The sequence below is a fragment of the Acomys russatus genome, chromosome 24, assembly GCF_903995435.1.
Source record: "Acomys russatus chromosome 24, mAcoRus1.1, whole genome shotgun sequence".
In the NCBI taxonomy this organism is placed as follows: domain Eukaryota; kingdom Metazoa; phylum Chordata; class Mammalia; order Rodentia; family Muridae; genus Acomys; species Acomys russatus.
The window spans coordinates 7391651-7405324 of NC_067160.1; the positions used below are offsets into that span (position 1 = coordinate 7391651).

General features: G+C 41.0%; 1 protein-coding gene across 1 annotated transcript in view; it reads right to left on the reverse strand.

The window, feature by feature from the left end:
* Positions 1–13674, reverse strand: part of Itga4 (integrin subunit alpha 4) — a 69979-nt gene that overhangs the window by 9829 nt on the left and 46476 nt on the right. The window contains 2 exon segments of the mRNA XM_051167127.1: positions 831–981; positions 12603–12679. Coding sequence (XP_051023084.1) covers positions 831–981; positions 12603–12679 — 228 coding nt within the window.

Consider the following 13674-nt stretch of genomic DNA (forward strand, 5'->3'; position numbering starts at 1 on the left):
CTCGTATTTCCCACTTTACCTAACATGTTATTCTCTAAAACCTCTTGGAGGAAGGAAGCCATAAATTCCACATTTCCTTTTGTCTAATATCCCTGAAATATGTTTAAAGTATTTAACTGTAGTAGTTGCAATCTTAACAGAAATATATTAAAGTACAGTCCATGGGCACCTAGAGTTTATCCTCCTCCTTTTGAAGTAGCTTCTTGATGATCTATATAAAGGTCTAAATATCTACTTTGAAAAGGTGAAAGGTCCCTTGAGTTTAACTGGCTAGAGGATAGATAGGGAGATCTCAAAGCAAATGTGCTGGAGGCTCTTTCTCTTTGCAACCCAACCTTATTAAAACCTCCCTAATAGACAAAAGGCCAATAATTTGGGTACTATGTACACATACATGGAGTTCATATATAAGCTCTAAGTGCTCTCCAGAATCTGGCTTGAAAGCCAGATTTCAGGACCAAGGAAGGCTGAGAACCTCAACTTAGAATGTAGAGCAGGATTTCTGGGTACTCTGCATGGAGAACCAAGCAGTACTGCTTAAGGTGAGCATCGTCAGCATCTTAAAACCACGAGGCATGGGTGGATTAGTAGTGCTCCAAGAGTCCTCTCCTAACACTAGAAAGAAAGAAGCTGACACCATCCCACTTAGATCCCAGTGCGTCCCAGTGCAAGGGCAAAAAGAACTTCTCAAAATAACTGGGAGACTGAGAAACATTCATACATTAAGATGAACACTTCAGGGGTTTATGCTAAGTCAGTGGAGCAAGTATGGCACTCACATTTGCTCTTAAACCTGAATGCATTCTCCCACTGTGGTCTCCAGCACTTACCAGGTCTAGGATCTTAATGAAGTAAAGGCCTGTGGGGAGCTGGATGTTCAGCGTGGTTTCGTAAGCATCATCTCCAGCATTGAACAGGGACACATTTAGCATTATGGTCTTCATGCTCCCAACAGCAAGATAGGTCTTGTTCTCATATGGCCTAGAAATTAAGTAATGAAAGTAGAAACTCTCCATCCATGTATAAAATATTCATGAATACAAACCATTGACTTAGAAAAACAACTAATGGGATTGATCTCATCAAACAGAGTTAAATCATCAATGTCTCAAATTTCAGGCATGCTCAATTGTCTGTTCCCAAAGAAAGGTTTTGATTTTATTGTTTGATTTTTAGTTATTATAAAATGGTCTTTTATTTTAATGCCCCTTTGCTTAACTTACCTTTTCCTCATTATTTTGTAAAGTTTTTTGTCAGTATTTGAAATGGCATGGGACTAGATGCTACCCAAGCCAACAGGTTAGAAGACGGTAAACTGAGGAAAAGGGGGAATAAGAAATTTTGGGGAATTTGCTGGAAGTAAAGCATAGAACTGCTGTGGCCCACAAGCGAGTGGCATAGAGAGCCATTGAATGAGACTACATTTCTGGAACAGGTGATTGGTTGCCTCTGACAAGACCCGGTTCAAATTCAAATCTAAATTGCTGAAATGCTTCAAAGTCCTGTGAACTGTAAAACAAAGGTCACTGCAGATCTGCACAGGTGAGTACAGGCCTGAGGAAAGCCACTAGCTTTTGCGGGTAGAGTTTCCACTAGCTTGGCTAGGCCTTGGCAACCCAATCTTTAATAACGGTAAAATGAACATTCCATGAAGATTTGGATCACATGCATTCCATGAAATCACTAGAACACTTCAAATATGAAAAGTTTGAGCATAATGAAAATTCTCAAAGCTACAGAGCTAGAATCTTCTAAACCCTCAAGCCAAGTGCTCAGTTTCTGCAGAGCATAGTTTCCAGGCAGAAAAAAGAAAAACTCAACTTTCAGTTACAGTATGTTATGATTTTCTAAACTTTCCCCATAGCCATCTAGTAACTCCAAAGATAGACAAAACTGGATCAATTAATTCAAACTGGAGGGATGTGTGCCAAAGCAACCAGGCGGAGACAGTCTAACGGCAAGATGTACCAAGGAGACTTAGGAACACGTTTCAAATCTCTGATTTAATACTTGGATATGGGTGAATCACTGAGTAAGATGGAGGGCATGCAGTCAGTCAGCCACGGTGCTGCTTTCTTAGAGAGCACATGGTTAAAAACTCTGCTCCCCACCTCACAGAAAGGATAAAGGTGACTGTTAGATGTGCACGGAATGGCTTGTGAAAGAATAGCTCTTAGAGGAGAGCAGAGGGCGGACTTTTGTCGGGGTCGGACAAGCATTCCTATTCTTAGCTTTTCTACTCAAGTGATTATTCAGGTTTGCTTCAAGGTCCTTTTGAAAATGAAGTCTGACCGTTTCGGAAGCCGCGCGGATTATACCTCCCACGTTGGCTTCACACTCACCCTCCCCTTTCACTCTGCCATCATGCCCACAGTGCCGGCGAGGCAATGCCCACGGCAGTGCAAGAGCTGCCCAGGACTTTGACAAGTGTTCCCACTTCTCAGTATGACGTCAAGGCCCTCGGGGGCCCATCCTTGCCTCACTTTCCACTGCATAGGGCGTTCCTTTGTTCTAGCTGCATCTCCGTACAAACAGCTGCCCAAACAAAAGATGCTTTCCTTCTTCAGTCAAGCTCGCCTCTTCCCTGAGCATCTTCTCCTCCTTAGTCATCAGCGTAACTTGTCCTTCCTCTTATGAATATCACTAACCCCCAGGGACCACGAAGAAGCATGTTTTACAGCGTGGAATTATAGTGGTCTCACTTATAATCTAAATGTCCGTGGACGCAAGAGGCTAGAGCGTGGGCATCAGAGTTTTTAATAAGACTAGAAATATAGTTCCTGTGCCTTTTAAAAAGGGACTATCAGAAGAAAGGGGCAGAGTCACATTCAAGAGACAAGTAAAAAACCCCCTAAAATGTTATTGGACACATTAGTCACTTTTAGAGGCTTATGAAATCTTCAGTGTATATTTTTGTGAAACTGTAGCTAGAGAGCATCTTCTGTGTCCTGAAATGATACAGACATTTCAAATATCTCGCTAAGAAACTCAATGTCCAACATATCAAAGTCATGTGATTCCCACCTGGTCCACACCCAAATTATCTTAGTAATGACCCAGATCCTGAAATGACCAGATTAACAAAGCTATTCACTAGGGCAAAAGCAATACTGGGAAGGGAATCTAACTTTCCAAAACGATTAATTCTTCTGAATCTCAGAGTGGATAAACAAAGGTGTAGCTTAGAACTCTTTCCCCGACACTTAGAACCCTAATAGTGTGGTATGCTTCTAAGAGACTGGACCACTCACTCACCACGCATAGATTCTGCCCTGCATTCCCATCCTTGGCCATCCTAGTCAGGATGTAAAAGAAGCCAACATCCTATGATACAACTCATTAACTGTGATAAACTAATATATGTAGGAAGCCATCATGCAGACCAAGATAAGCCAGTAGACATACGCTGGGGCCTTTCCCCCAGTTAATGTCCAGATTACTAACTTTTAAAATCTATACTCTAGTTTTACCCAGTTTTATATTCCACACAAATGGGGTTGGAGTGTGCAATACTCTGTACCTGTGATTTTGAGTATAGTTTCTTTTATTCAAAACTATGACATGGTCAAATGTGAGGCACCAGAGTTCGTGTGAAAGTCATATCCCACTCTCCACTCAACTGTGAGATGGCTCAGTGATTAAGAGCACTGCCTGCTCTTTGTAAAGTACCCAGGTTCAATTCCTAGCACCCACATGGCAGCTCACAACTGTCTGTAACTCCCTTTCTTATTTACCCATGTCGTTATCAGCAGGGTTTCAGCAATTTCCATGTAGAGCTATAATAATCTCATGCTGAATACATATATGAATTTTTCTGTGTATTATCTCTTTTCAACCCTTCCTACCTGTATTTCTGTTTATCTGAAGACTTCTTTTTAATTATATAAGACTACCTCCTTAAAGTCTCCAAATCTTTGTTTGAGGAACTGAAATAAGTTACACACACACATACACACACACAAATACTGTAAAAAAAAAAAAAGTATTTTGACCCTAGAAAAAGAAAACTATACTAAAGATTGGCACATGAAAAGCAAGCAGGTCAATAGAGCAGGCATCTGGAAACTCCTGCCTAAAGGTAAAAGCCATTCCTTTGTTTTTATAAAGTTTTATTGAGTCCAGCCATACTCACTTTTGCAGTACAATGCCACAGATGAGCAACGGACTGACTGATGAAAACAATTTCAAATCAACTAGATGTAACTAAATTTACTAGACTTAACTAAAATTCATTATCTTTTGCTGTTGCTTTTTGTGTTGTGCTGAACAGAGTCCTGCTATGTGTAGGTCATGCTGGCCTCGAACTTATGACCCCATCCCATGCTCCTGCGTGCTGTGACTACAAGTGTGCATCAACATGCCTGGGTCCATTCTGAGTTCAACAGAGGCTTCCTTTATGTCAGGGGGCAGAGGCTACTGTCTTTTCTCTTAGAATCCCTGTAGAGGTAGAGAAAGAAATCCAGCCCCTAACTTTTAACCTCCCCTGTAGCACCCTGTAGGAAAGAAGAGAAAGAAACAAGGGACCCCCCTGTGATGCAATCCTCCTTTAAAAGCCTTGAATTAGGGAAGCTGCACAGAGAATATGTAATAAATAACAAAGTAGCATTCTACCCCTGTCTACCATCCTACCCAGGAGGTATTTGACAGAGTGGCCATGGGCTATCCTAGCACTTAGGAGGTGGTGTGGGTTGCTCACGTTGTGAGCCTTTCTGCCTTAGTCAACATGCATCTTCTTGGCAGTGCATGTTAAATGGTGAGAAGGGGCCATGCTGCCTTCTCCCAACTGTTCTATCATCATATTACGACCAGAGGGACTTTCAAGGTTCTCTAAAAGTAAACTTCAGCTTGACATTAAAGTTTAATTAAGACTTGTACAAGAGCTGCTTAGAAATAGACGTTTATAAAATATTCTGGCTCAGGACCAAAGCATTAGTCACTGAACACCTTTGGGAGGGAAGTTGGCACTTCGACAAGCAACAGAAGGTGGAAGCGTGGCACACACAGCCAGCTTCTGAGACAGCAGCCGATCAGAGCAACACCAGGCTCACGCTGCCAGCAAGACTCCTGGTTTACTTTCCATTTTAAGTGATTTTTGCACAGTTACCACAATCCCAAGTCTTCTCTTTTTAAATGTGCACCTTACTGTAGATCACCTTTAACAAAATGCCACTGGAAAGACACCAGCCAGCATTTTATATGACATGGTGAAGAGCCAGCTGCACATCTGGACGGGTGGCATGACTGAACCAGCGGCTTCTCTGGGACTCACAGTTCATTCTTCATTAAAACATGAATAATGCAGGCTTGAAATTTACAAAGCTGCTTAGAGTCCACATAGCTGACACAAACCCAGGTACTGTGCACACATGAATCATAACTTAATAAGTGACAGAGGAAACTAAGGAGCTGCAACACCAGGTTGTAAATCTTTTCTCAGTGATTATGCTTGGGTTTTACAGGAGGTATACAAAACTGTGCTGTCATCACTGTATTCTTTCTTGATAAAATCAATTTGGTCTCCGAAATTTACTTATTTTTCATCAGGATGGTAAAGACAAAAAAATAGAGAAAAGAGGGAGAGAGAGAAGGAAGGGGGGAGAGAGAGGGAGAGGGAGGGAGGGAGGGAGGGAGGGAGGGAGGATAGGAGGGAGGGAGGGGAAAACATTGCCAGATCAAAATACAACGTGAATGGTTATCACAGTTTAATGTTCAAAGACACACAGCAGACTGGCTTGACAAAAGAGTAGCCTTCAGCAAGTGGCCTCCAGTTCAAAGTCAAATGCTATCATCTTTTTTTTCTTTACTATTATTGCAGAGGAAATAAAACACTGAGGGATTCTTGCCCCCGAAATAGACCAATTATCTGACTTTGTTGAAGAAAAGTTCAAGGGGAGAGTTGAAAAAGAGCTTGGATTGGAAAGTTGGGCAGGGCGTGAGTGGACATTAGTGTAGAAGCATGTAATGTTCTGTGAGGTCAGTGGGACTTTTATTTTGAAAAGGACAGTTCTATTAGATTAGCCCTTTAGGGAGTTAAAACCCTGCTGTCATATGCCATCCACTACTTACTGTGTACTCATCAGTGAGCACCCCATTTGATGCTAACAGGGCCCCAGATTTACTATCAGTTGGCAGCCCTCCTTTGACATTGCAGAAGATGAGCATCTGCTTTGGCTTTGGGGAATGCAGCCTGATATCTAACATGCCTGTGAGAACTCCATTCTCCCCACACCATGACAGAATCAGGAAATGCACACATACCAAGTTAGAGTAGGCATGAGAAGAGCTATCTTTTCTGAAAAGCTTTCAAAAGAAAAAAAGTAAAACCAACCAACCAACAAAGCACACTCTTGTTCTTGCTTCCTTTTCCTTGATGATAATGTTAGCATTAAAAAATCATAATCATAAAAAAGCAAAAGAAGATGAAAGAAAAAGACCTATGTCTGCCCAGGCTTCCGGCTGCACACCAGACCTTCAACTACCATCTCCTTGCAGACGTTATGCCATGTGGATTACTGTAATTAGGAATTAGTCAAATACTCTATATTACATGAACTTGAAAGTATTCCTAACTATTATGAAAACAGTCAGGGGGAATGTCTATTATTTATTCTAGAAACATAAAGTACAGGAGAGGAAGTTATTTACACCCTGAGGTAGACGAAAAGTTTGACTGTAAACTCCTTCTTGATAGCTAATACCTCTTATTCTTGTAATTGTGATGCTATGTTTGCCCACTGTTATTTTGCTGTGGAACTCTCTCTGGTTTCCTATCCCAGGACTTTGGACATAGGAGGTCTCAGCCTAATGCAACCACGAGGGAGTGTGAATCAGCACCACTTATCAAACACCAAGTAGTTTATTATTGCAAGCATGAGAAACTCCTGTTCTTTACCGGGTAAATGCATTTACACAAAGCAGGCTTCTAGATCTGGGACACATAATACCATTAGTGCCAGCAGAGCTGCAGCCAGACGAAGGCATAAACATATGGCCCCAATTTGCAGACTGGTACTGAGAAAGGAGAGAAGACACCTACATGCAGAGATGTATTTTTGTCTGACACAGAATAACTTACTCAAAACACAGTTAGTCAAAAGCTTTCAGTGTGACTCTGAAAACTTAATTAGAAGAATTCTCATTTGCACACCCCTCAAATGAGTTATTATGAACTGCATAAAAATAGTTTTTAACTTTGCAAATTGAAGCAAAGGGACTGGTGCCTACTGCTTTACACTGGAATTCATACCATTCCAAAAATAGTAACAACTCTTGTTGAACTCAAAGGTATCAGGTTATGAGCCAATCATTTGTATTAACTGAATTTTAAAAAATTAAAACATCCCATACAGAAAGCACATTTCTACTATTTTATAGCAAAGAAAGAACACATCTGTAAGGCCCAGGCATATCATAAGACCTAGGGGAGAACCTATTACTATTATTCTGATAAATGGACATATTGTTTAACAAATTCTTATCAATCAGGGCATCTCTCAACCTTCATCAGAGAAGCTTCTTTTGTAGTAGATGGCGATGAGCACGGAAACATACAACTGGTTGACCAAGAGAGAATAAGATATGGCAGACTGCCCAGCCCTAAATGAGACATCTGCATCACACTATGTCCTCCCAAGACTCCGAGATCATTTCTGAAGAGGGAGCATAGAAACTCTTTAAGGATCAGAGGCACAGAGAACTACAGGGCAGCAGTGTTTTCTGGACATGACAGGGCACATATGAACTCACAGAAGTTATGGCTATGTTCACAAGAACAAGCCCAACAAAATTCCTAGCATGGCTGAGGAAAGTGGAGACACGAGGTCCTATCCATAGCTGAGGAGCTCTTGGAAAAAAGACTGCTAGGAGAGGGAGAATCAGCTTTATTCAACAATGCAGCCCCTGAGAAGATAGATACCCGTGTTCCAGTAGATGGGATTACACCCAAGCACATACTGGCTGAACAAAATGAATTAGGTGGATTAATAAAAAAATAAAGAAGAGAACACATAAAATTTGGATGGAGTGAAAGTTAGACCCCACTCTCCACTCAACTGAGAAGAATGTCCATCCATTGGGTAGATCTGGGTAGGGGTTCAAAGTTTACTGTATGTATTGTCCTTGGCTGGTGCCATAGTTTGAATTCTGGTGCCCCATATTTGACCACGTCCCCTGGATGGGGAGGCCTGGTGGCACTCAGAGGAAGGATAGCAGGCTACCAAGAAGAGACTTGATACCCTATGAGCGTATACAGGAGGAAGAGGTCCCCCTCAGTCACAGTCATAGGGGAGAGGAGTAAGGGGAAAATAGGAGGGAGGGAGGAATGGGAGGATACAAGGGATGGGATAACCATTGAGATGTAATATGAATAAATTAATAAAATATATTCTAAAAATAAATAAACTGTGGTAGAAAAAATTTGGATGGAGTAATAGTAGGGGTAGAGAAGGATTTGGAGGAGGAACAAGGGTGGACTTAATCAAAACTCATTATATGCATGTATGAACTCTCAACTTAAAATGTAAACTTATAGCTCTATTCACAGTAAAGGATTTTTGCTTGGGTCCTATAGAGATCAATAAGAACTTTCTGGGGTCTTACGGTATACTTTTCCATTAGGCATCAGGGCATTGTTCTGGAAATGACTCAAGACCACATCCTACGGAACACCTCCTTACACTTGGGCAGCTACTGTTTAAAACCATAGGCTTGACTTTAATTGGAAAAAACACTTCCAATTAGCAATGGTAGGTAGACACTTTTGCGAGAAATTTTTAAAAAATGAATTCCATATCTTATTTGAATAAGTTGAAAACATTCTTAGTGACATTTTCACAGAGGCTCTGAAACCTTATTTCTCACAAGCCAGAAGATTTGCTGATGGCCAAGGGGACACAGAGTGCCTAAAGCATGCAGTTGGGAGCACAGTCTATCTATGGCGTACAACAGTCTCCCTCTCTGTAAACACACCTCCCAACTCTTATCCGAGTCTCCTGATGGACCCAAACCTTACACATTTGAGAACACAAACACACAAACGGAATGTTAAAAGGCGCTCACCAAGTCCCGCTGTGCTATGGTGTACAAAGCAGTTACTGGTCGCTGTTTCTCACTTATCCGAGTGAGTCAGCTGAGTCTTGTATAAAGTTCCTGTAGGAGGCCAGTGATGGCTCCTCGCCCCTCAGCTGCAGATGCTCATGGCTGTGCTGGAATTGCCTGGCTGGCAAGATAGCCAGCACTGTGCATCCAGCTTTCTGCTCTTTCCTACTCGATCCCTTGATCCACATTTAATAGTCACACTGGGTCTTTTGTTCCTCAAGCTGTCCCCTATGCCCTCAGTTACCATCTATGAACTTGACTATCCATGGCAACAAACCATGACTTTTCTATTCTTCTGTCCACAATTAAAAGGAAGCAATCACATTTCTCAGATTCATAGCTTAAGCTAAGGAGAACCTTAACTCCTTTCCAAAGCTAACTCCTCTACTTCTAATTCTTTGAGTGTTGAGAGCTGCCTCTGTTGAAACTCCTGTTGGTTACCACCTCTTCTCCAGGCATTCTGTCAGCCTCTGGGAACACAAACGTAAGGCCAGGACTTACTCTGCAGCAGGTTTCAGGGCAGTGTGGAGAGACACAATGTAATATGCACTATTCCATAGGCCTAGGGATAAAGAACGGTCAAGGGGTGAGGAGCTGGGGACAGCTACCTCTCAGAAATGCTGAAGTTTAAGAAGTAAATGCAGGCTCACCATGTGGATGAGTAGAAGAAGTGAGAAGATGGTAGGTATGAGAGCACATGTCATGGCCAAACAACTGTAAGCATTCTTTTACTGATGTAAAGAAAAAAAGAAAAGACCTAGGGTAGTGGTGAGAAACAGGACCAAGGCATTTAAATTTTACATCTAAAAAGAGCTACTGAGTCTTTATCATTTGGTAATCAGTTAAGAACCCTTTGTCCCTCCATGGTAGATGTTAGATAGAGCATACTGAACACTTAATGCTTAGAATACCTATGATAGTGCCTAAGAAGCAAGAAGACTAGGTGATATAGGAAGGCTACTAGGCACCTGGTTTGAAAAAATAGTGAAGATATATGAAGGGGGGCGGGGAGGATGGAGAGAGAGAGAGAGAGATCAACAAACCGCACTATTAAGTGGCAGTACTTTATATCTTAATAATTGATAGGATCCCAACAATAAAGCAAAATAGAAAAATGGTTCCAATCTAGGTGTTTTTCTGCTCAGACAATTAAGAATTGTTTACATCATTCTTGCATAATGACTAATCAGAGTCAGCCTGTAGGTACTCATTGCATCATTCCTGCATAATGACTACTCAGAGTCAGCCTGTAGGTACTCAGCATGCTTGACAGGCAGCCGGACATGGAAGGTGATGCTCAAAGATGCTGACTCAGGCATAGGCAGTGAGGGAAGGCCAGGAAAATTCATATTGGTAAGTAAAGTTACCCTGGGAAAACATGCTCATGTGTGGATGGGCTGGCCATGAATGGGAGTCAGAGATGATCTGAACACAGTTAAGGGGAGCTTAGAAGAGGAGACACAACAAGATTTCGTCAAGGAGATGAAAGGAAAAGGGCTTCAGGAGGTGAACTGAAGAGCTGCCAGATGCTTCAGGGTAAGTTCAAAGAGGAACTGAAAAATGTTCTTTGGGATTTAGGCCAAAGGTTGCAGTCTCTGATTTATCCTTCCTTTGCCTCCGACCCTCCCATGCCTTTCCATGATTAAATAAGGCACACTCAAGAAACATATAAAAGTGAGGTGCATACATTTCATGGGAGGCAAAGGTCGGTAGATCTCTGTGCACTCAAGGACAGCCTGGTCTACATGGTGAATTTCAGGACAGCCAGAGCTGTACGGTGAGACCATATTTTAAAAACACAAAAAAATAAAACAAAAGAGAAAGAAAAGAAGGAAGGCAGGAAGGCAGGAGAAATAGGTAAAAAGCCATCAAGTGTGCCCACTATTTTCTCCTTGTCTTAGTCACCTAGCCTGCTGCTGACTGCACTGAGATTTTCATCTCAAAATTTGCCACAGACACTCACTCCTTCCTTCTGCATTTTAGATGTGAACTCCATAGCCCCTCCTATCTTTATTCTCTCTGATCTCGATACAGAACATTAATATGAATATCATCCTTCACTGGTTATGTCAGCAGGACATAGGTCTCTGAAGTTCCCGTCAGAGTTTCCAAAAGGGTTTCCATTGTTTTTAAGGTCTTTAAATAAAATTACTCCCATGGTTGGTGTGCAGTTGTTTATCCTGTGAAATTCGCATTTCCCCTCCCTATGCCAACTCACGAGTCTCTAATGTGTACATGAATTTTAATGTTGAGAGTGATTTCCAAGTAGGGAGCTGTTCCAAGTTGCCCCACTTTCTTAGTTAGAGCTCCTATCACTGTGACAAAACACCATGACCAAAATCAGCTGTGGCCCGCCACCGAGGGAGCTCAACACCTCAAGAACATGGAGGCAGGAGCTAATGAAGAGGCTGTGGAGGAGGGGTTTGTTCAGCCTGCTTTTCCTTTAAAAAAAAAATTACTTCATTCATTTATATAGAGAGACGTTTATTTTATGTTTAAAAGTAGTCTTTCTGCATGTACACCTGCATGACAGAAGAGGGCATCAGAGTGCACCCAGGACCACCCGCCCAGGGATTGCACTGTCTACAGTGAGCTAAACAGTCCCACATCAAGAGAATGCACCACTATAGACCGATCTGGTGGAAGCATTTTCTCTATGGGCACTCTCTTTTCCCAAACGACTCTTCCTTGTGTTAACTTGATGTAAGACTAGACAGTACAGCCACCGGATTCACCCTGTTCCACATTACACTGTCTTCCTGTATGTCCCACCTTCTAAGCCAGGATCCCTCCCATTGCCCCTCCCCGTCACTGCTGCACTCTGACCCTTCTTTTACTTCCTGTGGTCCATGAGATGTGCCGAACGATCTGAATATGGAGAATCTCTACATGATACATAATTACAACTGCTTACTTTCCACTATAAAGCAACACTAGACATCCCTTTCTATCCAGTCCTAGCCTTATGCCAGATGCTATTCCAAGCATATTGTATTTTCTTTACTCTGTTTATCATGCTATGAATTTAGAACAAGTTAGTTCATTATTTTCAAATTTGTCAAAATGCAGTATTTTGCATATTAGTTTGAATTGCATAACCTATTTTCTAGCCATAAAATATACTAACCATTGTGCAGTAAAGTTTATTTTTTCCAGTTAAATTCTTATTACCAGGCACTTAACAAATGTTAAAACATAACTATGACTATAATAATGATATCCTAAGGCACAACTGAATTCTGAAATACCTTCTAAGCTACAACAACAACAAAAAAATTAAAGCATGCTCCATAAAACCATTAGGGAAACTCTTTCAAAATGGTAATGCTCAAATCTGTATTTATTATGAGTTATATAGGCATCATTTAGTCCCTCACAGGAAAACATGGTCATTTTTAGTACTTTAAATGATGCTGACACTCCTGGGTTAGTCCCCTTCTCACCAGAACCCACACACATGTACCCTTTATGGACTTCTGATGAAAAACAGAGTAAACCGTACTTACTTTAAAAATCCAATTTTTGCAGAAACTTGAAGATCAGCAGAACAATTTTCATAGGCACAAAACCGTGCAAACTTTATCTGAAAATAAAACATTACAAGGTTTATTTTAATTTCTATCTATTTAAAGAGTAAAACACCTGCACTTGGCAAACATAAAAGTTTCACATTAAATTATAGCATACCCCCTTAGAGTCAACTGGAAGGTTAGTCAAGAGATTACAATTCATAGTTTCAAGGCTAAAGAAACTAGGTTCCTCTCATAGATTCCAGGCCTAAATTTGCTAAGTAAACAAACTTTGAATAATTATATTAAAGGGACTATGCAGATATTTGGAATATCTCTGTCCCCCTCCCACTTTCTTGTGCTACATGCTAATAAAATTTATTACATGGAAGTACAACATCTCCTTTATTTTATCACAGGCATGAACAGTGACTTATATCCACAGATACAGCTATGTGGAGAACCCGAGAGGCATTCCTTTGTGGACACATTCAACAAAATTAAATGGCAGCCTGTCGTGAATTTTGTTCAATTTATTAAGTCCTAATCATTTAAGAGGATCCATGAACACTACAAGGTAGGTATGCATATATTGCTCAGGAAGACCTGAGGGAATTTTCTATGCAAGAGAAAATAAATGAAAATATTATAATAGCTCAAGACAGTAGGAGTAGGTAAACAAAGGGGAAAAGGGGGGCAGAGAGAATGCAGAAAAGTTAAAGAATGCACACAAAAACAGAAGTGAATGGTCACATGACATGACAGAGCATAGATTGCTCACACTGGGGGAGCGGAAGTGTAAATATTCTACCAAATGATTAAATCAGTATGATTTTCTTTCTACTATTCCTAGTTGGAGGGTCACATGGTTCTACACATCGAAATACACATTACAAGTTGCTAATACTTTCTCCTGTGTGTTTACAATATTGGTATTTAAATTATTGAAGACATTGGAAAGTAGCTGATATTGAAAACTGAAGTTCAGTAAGAGAATTTTTTAAATCCCAGCTGATTCTCATAACTATTTTCAGGTAAGACTCTGACAATTTGCTCATAAGTTATTATG